The sequence below is a fragment of the Pieris rapae genome, chromosome 7 (genome assembly GCF_905147795.1).
Source record: "Pieris rapae chromosome 7, ilPieRapa1.1, whole genome shotgun sequence".
Classification (NCBI taxonomy): domain Eukaryota; kingdom Metazoa; phylum Arthropoda; class Insecta; order Lepidoptera; family Pieridae; genus Pieris; species Pieris rapae.
This window is the reverse complement of record NC_059515.1, coordinates 2245046-2264700: the sequence shown is the minus strand read 5'-3', so window position 1 is coordinate 2264700 and position 19655 is coordinate 2245046. Positions and strand designations below refer to the sequence as shown.

The following is a 19655-nucleotide window of genomic DNA, read 5'->3' as shown; positions in this document are numbered from 1 at the left end:
CGATAAAATTATATGCGAAACTACTGGAACTATTTTATTCACAAAACAACATTACTTACCTATTAATACTCAATAAAAACTATGCTGACCTTCTTAGGTACCGTAACTACTTACTAAATGTGAAAAAACTTAAAAAAACCTGCCTACTAATCTACTACAATTTTATACCTATCCTAAAAAATGAATTAAAGTATTTATTTTACCTATTAACTATAATTCTACCTACTACTAACTTATGCTAAACTAATAATAACAACCAAAACAACTAAGTAAATAACACAAAATGCTTATCCAAGAAACCCTAAACACCAATGAAAACGTAAAGAAAGCGAATACGTTGCAGCTCAAAATTGTAGATATCGCATGCGTCCGCCAACAACGTCTGCCCTCACGTGTCTGCCCGTTCGGGTAAGCATACTTTGTGATCTACACTCCTCCCACCGAGCCATCCGCGTCCCCCGCACGTCTTTGCAGCCGCGCTGCGCAGCGCGCCCGCGCCCGCCAGCCCCGCCACACCACACCATGCATCGTCACACTCACACATTCATAGTGTATAGGCCGATGGGCCTGATGGACATGTCAGGCAGAAAGTATTCTAAAAGCTGGCTAGGAGTATTTGAATTATGCGATACATAACTGCACCCCGCGTTTCCACCCGTATAATTCCGGGATCGGGATCGGGATCTGGATAAAAAGTACCCTATGTCCTTTCCCAAGGTTCCATCTATCTCTATACCAAAATTCATCAAAATCGGTTCAGCGGTTTAGGCGTGAAAAGGTAACAGACAGACAGACAGACAGACAGACAGAGTTACTTTCGCATTTATAATATTAGTAGGGATTACTACTCGTTGCATATAGAAAAGCCCCTTCAAACCTGCTTTCACCATTGCATTTAGTGACCCGAAAACTTACCACTGTTTTTTGCATTGGTAAGTTAAAAATACGAAAATCTAACTAGACTAATAAATCAAAATAAAGCGGATTGCATCTCATATACAGTGAATTTATTATATGCATCAACTGTTTATTTTTAGAGTGCATAGTAAGCAATCGCAATAACGGTTGGTCTGGCGGTGGACGTGTTGGGCGCGTGTGTGCCGCGCGAGCAGTTTTACACGCTCGACCGGCTGCCGCTTTGTTACTGGATGAGCCAGCCGCGGCGCTCGACGCCTCCGCTCAACGTGCGTTACTCCGAGCTCTTGCGACACTCGCACCAAATACTACTATCATCACAGTTGCGGTACATATTTTCTTTTAATTGAATTTAATTTTAAAAAAGAGTGCGTGTACACGCGTTTAGAGTTATACTTCTTTGGCGTAAGAAAAAAAATACAGTAGTGATTAGCGATAAATATTAAAATTAATCAAAAAGATTTTATTTAAATGAATAAATTATTAGTAAATATCTATCACCGTCGTGTATGAAATTGATTTAAAAACACCAAAATAATATTTATTTATTCAGTTCTAAATATAAAAATACTAGAATAAACAACTTGAACATAGTTATCGATTTCCATGCCACCTAGATCTAACTTTACGATGTCGAACTTAGGTGTTGGTGTGCGCGTGCATCGCAAAAATTCACTCTCATAATTTTTCTCCGTCGCGCCAAAAGAGGTATAACTTCAAAAACCTAAAATCATGGTTCCTTGTTGTGTACCAACAAATTGCAGATTTATCGGCCAGAAGTGTATGTTATTTAAATGGGAGTATTATTTAAATTGTAGGTTTTTCGACCTAATTCTAATTTCATTTACTTAATGTTTTGTCCAGTCTATTTACATAGTATCACGAAAGTATGATAAACAATATCAGAAACTTGTAAAACGTATAAAAAACAATGTAACTATATTATTAATGATGTTATTATTTCAGCACCGGTTATCATCAGTTCGTGATTATGACAACTGCGTAATTCTTGAAAAAGGCCGCTTAGTGGAACAAGGAAACATCAACAGTTTATTGTCCGATCCGTCAAGTCGACTTTCATGTATGCTGACAACTCCCGCCCACCTCATATAACCAAATAAGTAGTTTTACAAGCTGAAAATATTACCCCAAAGGTGCTTTTTGTAAAAACATTTCGTATTGTAAAATATTCATACTTTTAGTATTTTTATTATATACTTACTCATAAAACTCAGACTGTTTGCGATGAAAGATCTTTCATCGGCATTTTTATGAATGTGTTTGTCGTGCTGAAGACTGAATTGTGATTTGTACAATTAAAATAAATAAAACAAAGGTTTCATTCCATTGTATTTTAGACAACAATATAAACTCAATTAGCTGACATGAGCGCACTCCGCGCGTACCAGTCAACACACAACATTTATCACTACATAACAACTTACAAACGTACGTTGGCACCGATTTACATTAAAAAAATATTTGTGTAGTCATATAAAAATATTCGCTTACCTACGCCGTAATATTAAATATTCTAGATAAATCTCGACATGTAATAAATTCTCTGTTTCACTTAACGCTAGATTGGTATTCACGGGACGGGGATGGTTACGTTTAATCTTTGGTTTTGACGACAGGTAAGGCACTTACTTGGCAATTAAGTTCAATTTACATTGTCGCGACCTATACGTGATGTTATAACAAATTATTCATGCCATAATGACGTTAATGGCATTCGTACAAATTTATTGTGTATATGTCGCAGCCAACTAACTTATTAAGACGTTCAATTAACAGCCTGGCCTCAACTAAACAGCGCCGTTTAACTACCGGCCTTAAAGATATGCAGCCAGTTGATCAAACAGCTAAGCCAATGGCATGGATCCATGACGTTTCATTACTTGCCTAGCATATTGACTGTGAATTTAAATTCACTTTCTGCCACTCTCAAACTCGAAACGAAACTCTTCAAACTGTCAATATGGCATCGTTAAACCACAACCTTGCTGGTGTTTTCAAAGTTTAATGACAAACAACAAGGACAATGGAAGAGTGTAGTGACAATAATGTGAATTTAGCTGTGACTGAATCAAGCAATGTAATTTTTAAATAAATATTTTTCCTGTCAGATGTTTCGTCTAGTTTATTAAATGTTACAAACGTTACTTTTCCTTTCAGGCCGCTAGTTAAACAGGGCTGCTTAGTTAAAAGGCTAGACTATTAATTGAACAGATTATTAAGATAGTTAGGCTGCGACATATATAAGCTACAACAATTCTGAATATTTAAATTCCGTGGAAAAGGAACCATTTTTCTCGTTAACTACGTATGGTATGTGCAATTTTGTTGCGAATTCGTTTTCAATCAATACCGTGACAATCTAAATTGAACTTTAAGTCACTTGGATTGAATTTTGCATGTTTCTGTTACGTAACCTAGATTTATTCCATGTCAATATTAATAAAATTCCCATAATTTTGTGCATCGAATTAATCAAAAAAACCATGTGAACACCAATAATTGCACATTAACTCAAGATTAGTATCCGAACACCCTTTTAACTTTATAGATGCCATAATTTAGACCCTTTGAGTATTTTATAACAAGAAGTTAACAAAACGAGCCATAGACAATCACCGCACGTAACTTGGTTATATGCGCATGGGCACTTCAAAGACAATGTCTAGCCAATTGGACAAATATTTTCAGGCTCATAGAGCATTTAACATAAATTAAACAAATAAACATACATTTAACGTGTTAAAGGCATGATTTAATTATTATTTTGTTGTATACATCATGAGCGATGCTGCCAAATTATTATTTTTTATTTTAATGTAAAAGCTACATACGTCATTTTATTTATTACGTTTTACTTCTGCGTCTAACTCCGACCATTTCTGAAAACAAAATCTGTCAAACAGAAATATTTAAGTTAATAAATCTGTCAATGTGACAAGTATTGAATACTTGTCAAATTATGTTTGTTCTGTGATAAAATTACAGATGACAGATTTCGTTTTTTATACGCAAATATTTTTCCCATAGGCTATATATCGAAAAGTAAAATTACCATAATGTATAGATCTAAGGGCCCTTTTACGTCATGGCTTCATAAAGGGTCAACTTCGAGACATATACAACACACGCAATCTGAGACCAGTTAAGAAAATCTTAAAAAAGGTTACTGCGATGTTATTAAAAATTAAGCCGCACATAATTTTTCCCGAACAGTTATCCAATTTTCCTTTAAAAAAGTGTTTTCTTAATTTCACGGGAACAATTGTTTTGCAGTTGAAATCTATAATATTCACATGTACACGAATAACGTACAAGGGTTATAAATGGGCGTGTCTGGTGACGTCAGATTTAGGTCGGTTCTTTCTTGACGGCGGCGGCGGCCGCCCGCGCCTCTTCTGCCAATCTTTCAGGACTCGAAAGGATATCCGTAGTCGTACACAAAACACGCAGCGAGTTCAATACCGCTGCAAATAAAATTAGTTAAATATATATTTAGAAAAATTTAGATTTATACGAGTATATGAAATACAAAAAAATAATGTCTTTATTAATTATAAGTATGCATTACAATGTGTATGATTTGGGAACCTAAGAAATACCTATGTCCCAGTGAATCACAGCTCTTCCATCACAAAGTTAATATATATTTTTTAAATTACAATTTGTTTTTTTTTTTACTTTTTACGACAAAGTCTTCTCCTACTTATGCAGTCAAAACCGTTTATGACGACATCGTTAAGACATACCGGTTATATTGACCAAAAAGGTCCCTGAATGAAAAGGTCTGAATTTTATTGTTTTAGGTTCTTAATAACAACGTCATCGGCTGTAACGACTATCGGTTATTACGACCAAATATGAGAAGTCCTTTGTCGTTATAAGAGATTTTACTGTATATAATCAATAACTATAAATTAAAAAAAACTTGGCCAGTTAAAAGAATGACGTAGATTTCACAAGTTCCTATCTCCTGCCCTTTGAGAACTGGCAACTGAACCACATTTAATGAATAAATAATTGAGTAGACAATACCTGGTCTCATCTCAACAAGTGAGCAATGCTGCTCTGCCCAAAGTAGGGTTGTCCGTACGAGGTCTGCCCGACTACTGCACGAAACGCACGCGCTGAAGGACTCCACTAGGGCTGCGCTTACCACGCTAAACTGTTTTACTAGCTCAGGACATCATAGATACAAAAATAAAAATATAACAGATATATTACAAAGTTTATTAGTTGGCAACACCAATCTCAGAAACTAGTAGTAATCACATTTTTAAGGTCCCTTGTATGGCCATTTCATGATGTATGATGAACAAACAGTCGTATTGCCTAGAACGCGAATACTAAGGATGCAAATGTTGGTAGAACACGCTAAAATTTAGTGTTGCAAAAAACAAAAAAAAATAATTCCCGCTGCTGAATTAATTTAAACGTCCTTTCAATATTAGTTTCATTATAAAACCAAAATTGTAATTGATTAGTAATTATTTAGTTTAGTATTTGTCTAATCTCTTCGTATATGTCATTTATTTATTTATTTCATGTTTGCCTATAAGTACTTGTCACATTAAAAAATGTATTTTGTGGTTATTTTATCAATGTATTAGTGGCACGAGCGTTGGCAAGCTTTTATCAATAAAAAAACAACGTTGTTTATTGTGTAAAAAGTATTTTTCTTTCTTATTTAAAATCGAGTTTAAAAAAACCCGAAGAGGGTAGTTATTCAATTTTTTGACTGTCAGAATTTAAAAATTCTTACGACTAAACCAGTTCATACATTTTTCAATCATTCCGAGCATTTATGAAAAGGATACCAGCCAATACTTCCAATTGTGCATGGTTCTGGCTGCGACATGAGCGGCGAACATCTCCCGTAGACGACTAGCGCGGCCCCGCGACACCGGCGCCCCCGTCGCTGGTAGCAGCGAATGGCAGTTTCTAAAATGCAATATACGTTGAACTTAATGTTGCAGTAGTCAATTGCGCATGCGCATCGGTCGAATGACACTCGCTTATATGAAGGAAAATGTCGAGCAAACCCACTTGTCTTAAATCAAAAATCTATTTGTGACACCGAAGGCTGATCACCTATTACACTAAATTAAGAAAAAAAATGACGAAGGCTTAGAAGTTGTAGCGCCGTAAAAATAAATAAAATAAAATGAAATACGAGCCTGTTGGTAACCACGTAAATACAAAGAACAGATATTATATTAATGATTTTTCCTTAGTAATAATGAAATATACTATTCAATAACAATTTTTTGAATTCATGTAATAGCCATTTGACTTGCGTCTTACTTCTTATGGATATATAAATGAATAACATCTATTGCACGATAATAATAAAAACAACAAAAAGCTTAATGCAGATTTTTTAAATAGATTTTAAGAATTGTATTTTATATTTTCGAACATTCGTACTTATTGAAATGTATATGGAGACAATAATTTTATATAAAAAAAATATTTAAAGAAAACATAGTTTCTATATTTTTGCGTAAGCTTTTCACGACTATCAGTACTGTATCTTGATTCTAGATAAAATGTGATAAAAAGATTTGAATGTTATGATCCGATCCTTATCCATTCCTAATTTTGGCAGAATCAATCGTAACATGTACCATAATCAAGAACAGTTATTTATTTAAATCTATATAATTATGTACCTAAGAACGTCTAACTAATGGACCGATTTAAAAAACTCTTTCCCTATTATGATAATTATCCCTGAGGAGTATAGTCCTAAAATATCATAATATGTCCAAGTATACGTGGAATATATCGTAGCATTATGTAATAATTAAATACTTACGATATGGAATTATTTAAGCAATCAATTTGCTGCCTCAAATTCTCCATTTCTTCTTTAATTTGATTCCTCTCCGCTTTCAATTGTTTAATATACTCGGCCCCTTTTTGTAGCATGGCCGCTTTACTTATCTGAAAGATTATATTCGTTATAATGCAATATTTCCTACTTTTATAGGAGACAAAAAAATCTGATGTTAAGCCCCCGCGGTATCACTCGCGGTCAAAAGGTCATTTTATGCAATGATATGTTGTGCTCTTAAAAGAAGTCAAAATGGGATTACCTCGAAAAATTGCATATTCAATAAATCAATCAATCGTTTACAAATGATTTGGGCGATTGGATGATAGTATTTAATAGGTGTCACGTATTTGAGAAATCTTTTCTGTATGAATAAATAATCAATTTCCAGTCAATCAGATAAAATTGGCCTGACATTGTCTATTCTTTTATAAGAATAAACATTAAGATCGACAATATTACATCTTTATTATAATCAGTTTGCTATTTTGCTTTAAAACACATTCACATTTATATATTTTTCACTTTATATATTTATGACTATATCAAAAAAGGTCCATGACTAAAATATGCTTACCTTAGCAGCTGGGTTCGTGTTGAGATGAGGTATAAGCGCCTGGAGGGTATCGAAGCCATTCTTGATGTTATACCGACGTTTTTGTTCCGCGTGCAAATGCGTACGTCGCGGTTCGCGGGGTGAACCCGCGCGTGGCGAACCAGGCGATCCGCCTGGAGAAAGGGACTGCGCACGTGACTGCGCTCTCGACTGTCAAGATATAAAACTGTTATTATTACGGTACCTACTACAGTTAAAACCGTTTACAAGGACATCGCTTAGAAGAACATACCGGTTAATTAACCCATTCGCGTCGTTATGGCGGGCCGTACGTCACACCGCAGAAGTTTGGCATGACTATCAAAAACATTGACCCTTTTTCGCACTCCACTACTGCTTTGTTTAAGAATAAAATAAAGCAACTGTTAATGTCTTAACTCTATAATTATGTGTGTTGTTGTCATGTTTTTTTTTTGTATCATATGGTTGTATAAGTGTAACCTATTGTGGATGCATCCAGTGTGTTTGTTTTGTGTTTTAATTTAGACTTTGTTTTTATTATAAGGATATTTCTGTTTGGTTTCCGAATAAATAAATAAATAAATAGACACTACTGCCTTTTATTTTTTTACGGACTTTCAGAAAATACTTTAATTTTTATGGAACAAATCTTTTGATCGCAATTAATCCGACACAATTGGTTCGGCGGTACCAGCGCTGTGACCATCACTTTTCTTTTGTTTATTGCGTAATAAGACCCCTGTTTAACCGCCATACTGGTACGCAATACTTTGTATCTCCCGTTATCTCCCGTTCTACTACGCATTCGGGTAAACGGCGTGATGACAGAAATACATAAAATTATTCATAATATATTTATTTTATATACATACATATGGGTAAGATTCAAAGTCTAGACTTTGTCGTAAATATGACTCAATGTCAAAGTCAATGCTAAGAAAGTTACCATACAAACATTTACGTAATTACCACACGTCAGATATATAGTCAAAATTAATAAAACTTATATAGGTTACGGACAGATTACAAGATTTTTATTTTAGCGTCAAATACATGAACTGATAACGCGCGATAAGAGCAGACCAAAGTCTAGTGTCGGAGACAAGTTTCGCACAACTCCAGAGCGTGACAGGAATAGTGTAGTCAACGATTAGACAGAACAGCTGATAACGTAGGCCTTTTATACGATTTTGCAATCTTAAGTAGCTTGTTTTGAAAGATTATAGGTAAGCAATGATGACACCGAAACATTACAGCTAAAGTGGTATGTTTCTTATTAATTAAGTCTACGTATGATATGATGAAAAGAGACAAATTACGGTTGAATATGAATATGAGATACACACTGAAAAATTCGCATGTATTTTTGGTATCATATGCGTTTAACCAGTGATTCCCAAAGTGTTCGATATCGACCCCTACGGGTCTATGACAACCTCAAAGGGTTCTACGTCAGCGAAAAAGAAATTGGGGGTCCATTAAGTGAAAATGGGGGTTCACGATAGTGGCATACTCTGACAGTACTAATTTACTTACATCATACTATCTTATAATACCAAAACATATACATTACTTATAAAAGTACCTATGAAGTAAAAAAAATACTTTGAGTAGTTTCATGAGTTCAATTAATATCTACATGTATAAATTAACATGTGTTTTTTTTTGTAACATGTGATTAGTGTTAAAAACTTTTAAGTTTTTAACACTAATCATCACTACAGTTAGAAATTTACAGGGAATCAATAAAGAAGTAAGGGTAAGTAACCCAACACGGAAAAACATGGCAAGGGGTCTACGACTCAGAAAAGTTTGGGGAACTCTGCATTAGACAATAAAATTTAACAACAAATAAAATCGCCATCTAGTTAAATCACGAATGTCTGTCGTGTCAGCGAATTTAATAAAAAAAATTGTTTGCCGAGAACGCGATAAATTTTGCACAAGCCCAGAGCGTGGTATATAAAAAAACCATATCGCTCAGATAAACTGATTATGTAGGCCTTTTTTATATTTATATATTTAAGATTTTCGGCCTTAGCACACGTAGAGATAACACCGCGCCTTATCATTTATTTTACAGGAAATAAATCCGTCATGGTAACAAATACGTAATTTGGGTTTAAAACTTATGTAATAACAAAAAACAATTTATCGACAATGAAATTTATGGATTACTTTGATTTAGATTCCACTTTTTTTTGGTATTCTCCAATCCAGGAAATTTATTTTATTACACTAGACTACAGCGACCGTACTATGTAACTTCTAATAGCGACACCGATTCCTACGTTTTCTATACTAAATTTTATAAAGAGGAAATATTTGCATGTGAGTATGTTTGCAACAAAATGGCTGAAAAAGTTCTGAACCGATTTTAAAAATTCTTTTCACTGATAGGCATTATTAAAGAACATATAATTTTTTTTAAATGTTCACCCGCGCGAAGCCGTTACCGACGCTAATTGAATATAAAATCAATATTCCAATTGGGATACGTAGGTATCTATTGAAAGTTACAGAATAAAGGCCGAAAAGGCCCTAAGCCTCATTAGTACATATGTATATGGTATGTAAATGATTAAACCAAAATAATAAATACTACACTACCGTAATCAAAATTTAATTTATTTAAAACATCACCTAACTACAAATATTATCAATCAGCGCCGGTGCTGTAAAATGAGTTATAGAATACCAGCGCAGTATACTTGAAGCATATATACAATACAGCCCGGAAATATTAGTTAGATATAAAGGTCAAATAGATATACAATAACATAATCATATAATACATAATCGCTACAAGGCTTTGTGTCATTACTACAATTTCTGCATGTCGAGGTGGCAATTACTTAATAATAAAAATGATTTTAGATTTGAGATTATCTCTATCTAATAAATGTGAAAAAGTTGTGACGTCATATTATATTTTTTTATATACATGCTGTTTTAGGACCTAATAAATAAATTTTAAAAATAAACAACTTATACAAATCGTTATTTTTAATTCTTTATAAGCTCAAATTGAACATACACGTTTTCAAGAAGCCGCCAAAATGATTATCTATGTCAATAAACGTCAAGTTTTTGGTGCGTTAATTGTCATTTACTGACGTTTTGTACCACGTGACAGTTGTGCAAAGATTACTAATATAATTGTAATTAATTGCTATTTACTGCAAGTAACCTCTAAAACGATTTTAAATTTCTTTTCCTGTTCCGTTTCCTAATAAAATCGCCTGTCTTTTGAAATATCTTTTATTGTATTATAATGATCTTTGATAATCAATGATAATATTCAGATTTAATATGTTTATCCCTTTGTTTCCTTATTATGTATTTGTTTATTTTTTCTCGCGTGTACATTTTCTATCTTTAACTTGAAACTAGCATAACGTTTAAAGTATTGCCATAAAGAAAATACACGTTTAATACATTTACATCTAAACTAATTTATTTTCATTTGTCGATGTTTGCCTTCACACAGTCCCGCTAAAATGGGTCCACATCCAGACCAGACCAGAACACACGACCTCAAGACAAAACCTTAATGTGTCGTTAAAATAACTTTAAGCAGTTTACTTTAAATCTACTTACATGGTGTGGAGACATTATATCACTCTCTATAGGCGACGGCTGTCCTCTTAAAACTGGGGACTGCATAGGATCCGAATTTAGGCCTTCCTCAGCGCTGGTATTCAGCTTGTAGAGGCTTTGAGCTGAACGTACATTCATTATTGGATTATTCGTTGATCGGTATTTTATGTACCTTTCCACTGGGAATCAACCCACGACATTACTTAACTTTAATCCAAAAATACACCTGAATTAAGCCACATACGCAGCGTTTAACGCTTTTATACTATATAGGAAATATATATATATAGGAAATAAACTGATCCAAAGGTTTGATGTCTACCCTCATAATCAATAAAAATAAATTAATCCAAATTAAACCAATGCCTGTCTGAATTTTAATCAAAAATGGATTTTCTACTAGAACTTCTATTTTCCGTTAAATTTGTGCACAAACATACTTACACACAAAATTCGAAGCAGCATCAAACATTATCATTATCCAATTCCAACAGTATCAGACACACGGGGCAAACTGATAACCTCCATTTTTTTTAAGTCGGATAAAAACAAGTATTTACTAAAGCAGTCATTCGTGTCTCTCTCGCTTTAGTTAAAATAATGTAACTTATTTTAGTTTTATAAGAGGGTAGACTTGATTAAATTATTCGTTAGTAACAGCGCCCGTATTCTGTAATTTTCGATTGCTATACCGACGAATTTGTATGCTATTTCGATGTATTTCTATAACTTTTTTTTTTTTGAGATTGGATTATCTCAATTATTATTGAAATTATAGAGTCAGGACTATGTACTTGTATGTAATATTTAAGCCTCACCTCGGCGTGAGATAAACCTGACTATTTTTGTTTATATAACTAACGTAATTTAGACGTAAGTTTTTCCAGTAAAACAAACTTGTAATAAATTATTATTATTAGGACTCTGTAATCTGTAACTATTGATGGCGATGCCGACAACAATTCCGATTACAAAGTTAGTTTAATTTATTAGTTCCACGCCATCACAAGGCAGCGAAATCAGCTCTATGGATATTGGGAGAAAAAAATACAAACACAGACAAGCATACAAAATCGTTGGAATCGGTTCTATTGGAAATTACCGACTAAGCTGCTGATAGCATAATATATAGGATTAAACGTACAGTGCTGTGCTGAGAGCAACTGCGCCAACATGACGCTGGCTTGAGGCAGCGTGGGTTCGGAGGCTACGCTTGTAAGCGGCGGAGGCCTACGCGGCCCGCTGGTACCCGCTCCGCTTTCCGCTCCTGCGGTGCTTGACGTCGAGCGGGAGCGAAAGCGAATCGCGCTCTGATTTGGCTCGCGAGCCTATAACATAATTTTGTCGTAAAATTTACTACTAAAGTCAAGTTAGTAAATAATGATTATAATTACGATGAAAGTGTTTTGTAAGTAATGAAATGTATAAAAGAAAAAATAATATTAAGGATTATTATACATCAGTGGCACTGTTTTGGTCATTAATCTGATAGGCAAGTAGGTGATCAGCCTCATGTGCCTGACAAACGGTGTCGACTTTTTTTGGGTCAAAGGCAAGCCGATGCTCACGATGTGTTCCTTCACCTTTCGAGCAAATGTTAAATGCGCACACAGAAAAAAAGTCCATTGGTACACAGACGGGCATCAAACCTACGACCTCAGAGATGAGAGTCGCACGCTGAATCCACTAAACCATCACAGCTCATTATGATTATAGTCGCTTTATATATCGGTTTTAGATAAATCGTATACTCATTAAAAACGAAAAAGAATCAAAGCAGGATTATCCTGAAATTAATTTTTACAGCTGTAAATCAATCTAATTCGTCAAACTAAATTTATTGCAATTCATTTCGTTTAGAATTATATAAATCTTGATAACATAGTGATCATATTCCTAAGCTTCTAACAATTCTTGCGATAAGCAACATATAGTATATTTGAATTTTAATGTATCTCCATTGTCTTGTGTATGATAAGAAATCATCAAATTCTTGTATATATATTTAACTTTACAATACACATATTGCAGCGGTAAACACATGTTAACATTTATGCTTTACTTAATTAAAATTTCCTTAAAGGTGTATAGTTCGGTGGGATTTTTAAGCCTACAACCTAAAATTAATCGCCACAAGTGACCTCGGAGGTCGCATAATATAATCAATCGACCCGCGGTCGTAAAATTGAAACAAGATAACAAATTCAATAAATGGAAAATTACAAATCAAATGATATTAAATACATTACCCGCGCGTTATGTGCAGCTGGCGCATCGTGAGCTGTGGAGGGTCCACTTACGACCCAATCTGGACTCAGCTGTGACCCTAGGGGCAAGCTATGAGACCGGAATTGCTCCTTGCTCCGAATATTCGTCGTACTCACAACACTGGCTCCAGGTGTCACCTGTACCTGGCAACCATTTTATTTTTAGATGCAGAGTTCTTATTGGTTCTTCATCAGAGTCTGAGCATGGCAATATGTGTTTACTTTTAGGAGCAAGACGGGAATCGAACTCACGACCTCGAGGTTAGTCGCGCCTCGAGGCTAACATCAAATGTATAAGTTATTTTTAATGTAACCAGTTGCTGAGGTGTAGCTATTAACAAACCGGAAAACTTGAATTGATTTACATATTTTTGTTATGCAAAACTATTAATAATTCCTATACATAGATAACTGTAGAATATCAAAATAATATCAGATCATTTTTAAACCTCAAAACCAATAAAAACAACCAAGATATTTAAATTATAAGAAAACTTATTTTTTTCTTTAATAATAGAATGACAACGTTATCAGGCCCATAGCAACAATGCAGATTATTGATTATACATTCAGGTCATGGATAAAATTCTTGCGTCTTAATAATATAAGCTAGCAAGTAATTACTATATATTGTACAATTATAAAAAGATGTGGGTTAAAAGACGTAATGACAAGAATACGATAGGAAATACTTAGGTGGTTTAGCCATATTGAGCTGACGAATGAGAAGGTGTTTTTTTAGGATAATGTTTAAAGAACTTTATTTTTCATTACAAAAAAATATATTTTATTTAGATGATTTTATTTACAAGAGCGAGATACACGTCGCCATTAGCCGTCTCAATGTAAGTCAACTGTGTTCACTCTAACATGCATCTTTACTGCCTTTTTGAATTTGTCAAACACACTAATATTGCGAATTTTAGATGGTAATTGATTAAACAATTGCACACCCTCATACCTAATAGACTATGATATACAAAACAACCGTAGATGGTAAAATCTAGTTGCGTAAGCCTAATATACCTGGAGCAAATCCAGGACGTACAACAGAAGGGACAAGTTAAATGTACCCATAATCTGTGTACACTTTCATGGAAAATGCGTGATAAATGACGTAAAATATCTACAATTTACAAACATTTTGAAATCAGATATCCCTCATTAACATATAACCTAAGTTGTTTTATTATGAAATTTATAGTAGTAGTAATATCGCGAACAGATTTATTTGGTTTTCTATTGTAGATATATATATATCTTCGCAATGTTCGCAATCGCAATATTCTTCTATGTTAAGATTTATTTTCTCACCTGTGCTGAAGTCGTAGGCGCTAGTGGAGGCGAAGGAAGCTTAAAAGACCGAGAATTCACCGGCGAACTCTTCTTATATTCAGTGGGGCTTAGCTGCATGTATTGCATTTGCGGTGAACTCTGACGAACCGGTCGGGTATCAAAATTCTGGGGCACGTGCGCCTGCACCGACTGCGAATAACTCTGATACTGTGGATTCGGACCTGAGTAATGCCCCATACGATTTCTTGGCTTCTCCCTATATCCCCGGCCTTGGATGACCACGGTCGAGGCGTATTTAACACTAGGCCCTGGTTGCTGGAGTAAGGAGACGGTTTCGGGAGCCGTTTGTGATGGTGGAAGCGCTAGGGAAGATCAATTGAAGTAAAAATTATACACTAAAACACGATTTCTGTAGTATTTTATTTAAAAGATTATTAATTAAAGATAAATCTCAACAGAACATATAAGTTAGTGGTTTTAAATAAGAAAACATACCTGCATTGTATTTAGGGTAACTTTCTTGTTGAGGGATAACTTTGTTCGGTGCATTAACATACTGCAGCCGTGTTTTTGGATAAACATTATTAATTTGTTCAGTTGCCGTTTGGTCGTATGCGGTGAACGTTGGCATAATTTGGTTATTGAGAATGTTATTCTGAATTTCTGCTTCAGGATATAATCGCCCATTATACATTTGTATCGGCTCACTTTTAGTCTGTTCCAAGGGCATTATCTGAGTATTGTTGCTGGTACCTAAAATTTATTTCTAACATAAAATACATATATATAAACAACATTGGTTTTATTAAACGCTATAGTCTCTGGTATCATAGAAAAGGTGATTGTTGGTGAACGAGCAGTGTTAACCTGTCGTCTTAGATACATGCCTAATCGTATGTTTGATCCTTGGCTGTGCACCAATGGACTTTCTAAGTGTGTATTTAAATTTCGCTCGAACTATGAAGGAAGACATCGTAACAAAACTGGCTTGCTTTAGAACCAAAAAGTACGGCGTGTATCAGAGACACAGGAAGCTGATTACTTACTTGTCTTTTAGATTGACAAATGACACATACAGAAATCTGTGGCCCAGACCTACAAAACTGATTTCTTTATATCAATTTCAAAAATGGAAAACAAATCACCGAATAATTAAAAATAAAAACTGTACTAAATAGGTTTTATATGGAAATAAATCAAAACATGTCTACCCATAGACAAATAGTTATTGTTAATAAATATGTACGTAAAAGCATACCGTTGTTTTACGTAACATTATCAAATAATTACCATGAATGCTCATTTGACTCGTCGGCATTGTTGCTGGGGTTGCGTGACTTCCAAGGTAATTTTGGGTTGAATACGAATCAACCGACATGCCACTCCTGTACATGGTATCTTCAGTGGGTATCGTCGTTTCTTCAGGAACAGAAGGTAGGCGAGTTGACGACGTTAGAAGATCTTGGGGATACATACAAAACTATACATATAACTATAATCGCCAAAATGTATCCATAACTTCCAAACGAAAGGACTTATATAGAAAAACTTAACAGTGTGTGAATGAAATCTCTTTGAAATATATAATAAACGAACTAACAGAGACGAAGCTATTTTTACTACATTATATATAATATTTTATACTATAGAAGCTAATGCACACTACACATACATACACTCACTGTAACATTATCACACAACAGTAAAATTACGAAATAAATAATTAGCAGATGAGAAATTACCATGAAGGGGTTCCAACGTGTCCATAAAATCATCAAGATTAGGCTGCAGAGGACCTAAGCTTGGTTGTATGAAGTCAGCTAAGCTTGCACCCCTAGCTAAAATTAAAACCAACACTGTATCCATGCTCAAAGTGCAAATAAATAGACTACTAGGCACGGTAAATACCAATTTCCCGGCAATCGGGGAAAGCGAATGGTTGGTGACTGGTAATTGTGGAAAATAGTGTGTCGCTCATGAAATTAAGATAATCCTCGTCGGTCAGCATATTTCCCGCGAGGTCGCTGCACTGGGACTCCACCGTGTCCATATCCGACATCTGAAAACCGGACAGTTGAAACATCTGAAAGAAATGTTTCGCAATCATAATAAATTTATAACAATTCTCGAATGAGGTTATAGTTTTAAAACTTGTCCGACACGTGCTCGATGACATTGTTAAATATTAGTCTGTGGTAATTTGCTGTGCACTCACTGTATCCTGGACAGAGGTGTCCCCCTTTCCAAGGAGCCTCATTATATGAAACATGCGCCATTTTTTATATTCTGCAATTACGGCTTCAGCTCTTCGTTTCCAATATTTTCCTTCTAAAATTGTAGTCTGAAATAAAATTGTTTATTAATTCACATAACACACTCAAATCGTAACAAATATATCGAGACTTACTTCTGGCTTAACGTGTGTGTCTACATCCAAAGGAGACGCAAACTGGCAGACCAAAGTATTCTGTTTTTTTATAACTGAAAAAAATAACTATTATATAACAACCGAGCACTAAAAACTTATGTTATTATTTAAAATATTAGTAATAATAAAAACCCTACTTATATAATTGTTCTAACATCTAGCTAATTAAAAGCGATAATTATAATTTACTTATTACCTTGGACCTTTTTTGTTGCGTTTGTATTAATCAACTTGTATCTAAATTTCTAAAGCTTAGTGATAACAGGAATTTTTTCTTATAAAACATTTTTAAATTAAGAATAATTTTAAATGCCAGATATGCGTTCTTGCTTACAGTCAATTTATCTCTGAAAGCCATTCGTAACGTAAGCACGAGCTGATAAGAAGTTGTTACGATTTCTATTGCATTTAAGGCTCAAACAAGTATTGTCCAGTATCAAAAAACATAGCACTTTGTGCAATGTAGAATCAGTTTATCAAAGGTAAATGACCTTTAGTAATATAGCAATCAATATTTCTAGTCTTATATATTTATTTCTAGAATTACATGAAAAACATATTATTCAATACTACTGTATTATTTATTAGCTTTGTTCCGTTGTAAATAGTTCTCTAATAATTTATTATCAACTGATTCTCATATGAGGCAATTAATTGAAATCCCATTCAATGGTAAATAAAAACTGAGTGGCTATATGATATTAACTACAATTACCTTGATTACTTCATCAATTGGCATATGACAAACCTTATGTAGAACTTATTAACTGCCATGGTTATACTAATTGTAAATACTTAAGACTATATATAATGATTTTAACTTATAATAATATTATAAAAATACAGTATATTCTATGTATATGTACTTAAGGATACAACAATCAAATATATATATTGTAAATAAATCAAATTCAGTAATTATGATTACATCTATCTTTCCTTACATACAAATAATAATGAAATAACTTACACTGCATATGCCAACACCTCCATATAACGTTATTTAACCTTATTTTGTCCTTCCAGCGAAGCTTTATACCTTTAAAACGATTCCATTTGGGTGATGTTAGCTTTTGTCTAAAATAATTAATTAAATGTTAACTAAAGCACTTACCATTCTCAACTTAAACATTTCTTTATATTGATAGGTGAACACACAAGTTTATCAGAAATGGTAGAAGTCTTTAATATAGAAAACATTTTCAAAGTGTTTAATATTAAAAACAACATGTTCAATAATTATAAAGAAAATCAAGACACAAATCTACAGGGTTACTGGTTTACACTGAGTCGGCTGTGACAATGGTTAACGGTAGAGTATCTTATCTTTCTTATTATCAAAAGGATCTTAAGCTTATTTTAAATAACTGTTTGATAAGAGCGCCTGGATGTTTCTTATCTGTCTGTAATACTTGAATTCTATAATATTATTTTATGTCTAAAAACTAGTAAAGATTTAGACATAATATAATAATAAAATGATTATATAGGTTTACGAAATTTCATATTAGTTTTAATTAAATTCTTTAAGTTTTATGCAAAAGAAATAAAACCAACCACCATTAAGAGATCAATTCTAACTTCTTTAAAAATTAAAAAAGTAAGATCATATTCATTGTTGTCAGTTGTCCTTTAATGAAACTAAACTACTTCAAACAAGCAACTGTTACAGATACATACATTTTCTGATATTTATTTAGACTGTTACAGTTATAAATGACAAGTACTTGTTATGAAATTAAGTATAATATTGCATAATGTCATTGTGTGATATTCTAGCTGTATGTGCTAAGTTCATTTATTATTATGGATAAGTGTAACATATATAGATATTTCATTAGCTAGAATCCTAAAGCTGTAGGTTTATCGACATGGTTTAAAATATCATAGCTTTTGTGATATTTATAAATACCCTATTTACAGACAGACTTATCACTTCAAATGACCTGTGTCTTTGGTGAGGACTTTGATGACCTTTTCTTATCTTTGCACACCAAAACCAATCAGAAAGAATGTTTCCTTATTTTATTTATAAGTTTTATAAGAGTTAGGTTTATTATTGTTATCTCTAAGGTTAAAATTAACCCTTTAGTTATAGAGTTAATTGAACACCCAATATTTACATATACATTCAACCTAAACATGACCTTTTGTTTTTATAAAGATATAGCTACAAAGTATGTCTAAAGCCCTATAATGGAAAATAACTAAGGAAGATTATTAAGTTTTCCAGTACTAAATATTAGCATTAAAATATTACCTGTAGGCTAGTGTCATACATTTAAAAAGTTTAGTAAGAGATATCTCTATAGAAAGTTGTTGATGTTGTATACTTTCTTCTTTATCTGTCAGATGGAATGTTTCAGTAGTTACAGGAACTGTGTAGGTAGCTACAGCAGATTCCTTAGGTGTAGTCTGCTCCTCGTCAGGAACAGGAACAGCAAGATCGTCATAATCATCTTGCTCTTCAGCTTCAAAATGCGACACCATAAAATGGCCAGAATGTATTGCCTCTTTTCCTTGCCTCGATTGTTGTTTTTCCACATGAGTCATTTTGCTAGTGCCGTTAGGTACGTGGTTGTTTTCATCAATAACTTATAAAATAAATATAAAATTACTTCAGGGGTCAGCTTTTAGGCTTATCCATATCCATATTTTCACTTATCACTATCACTCACATTGTTTTTTTCCACATGCCTGACATCGGGGAATTGACTA

The 19655-nt window shown here is 33.7% G+C and overlaps 2 protein-coding genes across 8 annotated transcripts in view; one reads left to right on the top strand and one right to left on the bottom strand.

Annotated features, from left to right (window-relative positions):
* LOC110996530 (ATP-binding cassette sub-family C member Sur) overlaps window positions 1-3396 on the top strand; it is a 19537-nt gene extending 16141 nt beyond the window's left edge. Inside the window, exons 25-26 of the mRNA XM_022264256.2 lie at window positions 1038-1243; window positions 1882-3396. Coding sequence (XP_022119948.2) covers window positions 1038-1243; window positions 1882-2028 — 353 coding nt within the window. The 3' untranslated portion in view covers window positions 2029-3396. The remainder of the gene's footprint in view (window positions 1-1037; window positions 1244-1881) is intronic.
* Window positions 2249-19655, bottom strand: LOC110996535 (MLX-interacting protein). 7 transcript variants are annotated; one of them, XM_022264270.2, is made up of 17 exons: window positions 19198-19655; window positions 17908-18014; window positions 16917-16990; window positions 16725-16850; window positions 16418-16592; window positions 16252-16347; window positions 15800-15970; window positions 15005-15262; window positions 14528-14871; window positions 13196-13357; window positions 12091-12274; window positions 10947-11068; window positions 7347-7535; window positions 6752-6879; window positions 5751-5874; window positions 4969-5098; window positions 2249-4400 (listed from the first exon to the last, which is right to left on the bottom strand). In XM_022264270.2, exons 1-17 carry the CDS (start codon window positions 19488-19490, stop codon window positions 4285-4287), a joined length of 2799 nt encoding a protein of 932 aa, XP_022119962.1. In that variant the 5' UTR covers window positions 19491-19655; the 3' UTR covers window positions 2249-4284. The 7 variants fall into 7 exon arrangements, with proteins under 7 accessions (XP_022119962.1, XP_022119969.1, XP_022119977.1 ...); XM_022264277.2 differs by having other exon boundaries at window positions 13196-13351; XM_022264285.2 differs by having other exon boundaries at window positions 16418-16568.

What these genes read in the sequence shown, in the direction of transcription:
- LOC110996535 (XM_022264270.2), bottom strand. Translation starts at nt 19,490, where the DNA reads ATGACTCATGTGGAAAAACAACAATCGAGGCAAGGAAAAGAGGCAATA. An exon ending in GAGTCAAATGAGCATTCATG is followed by an intron (nt 15,263 to 15,799) that starts GTAATTATTTGA and finishes AATAAATTTTAG; the next exon opens with GTACCAGCAACAATACTCAG. An exon ending in ACAATTGGAAGTATTGGCTG is followed by an intron (nt 5,099 to 5,750) that starts GTATCCTTTTCA and finishes CTAGTAAAACAG; the next exon opens with TTTAGCGTGGTAAGCGCAGC.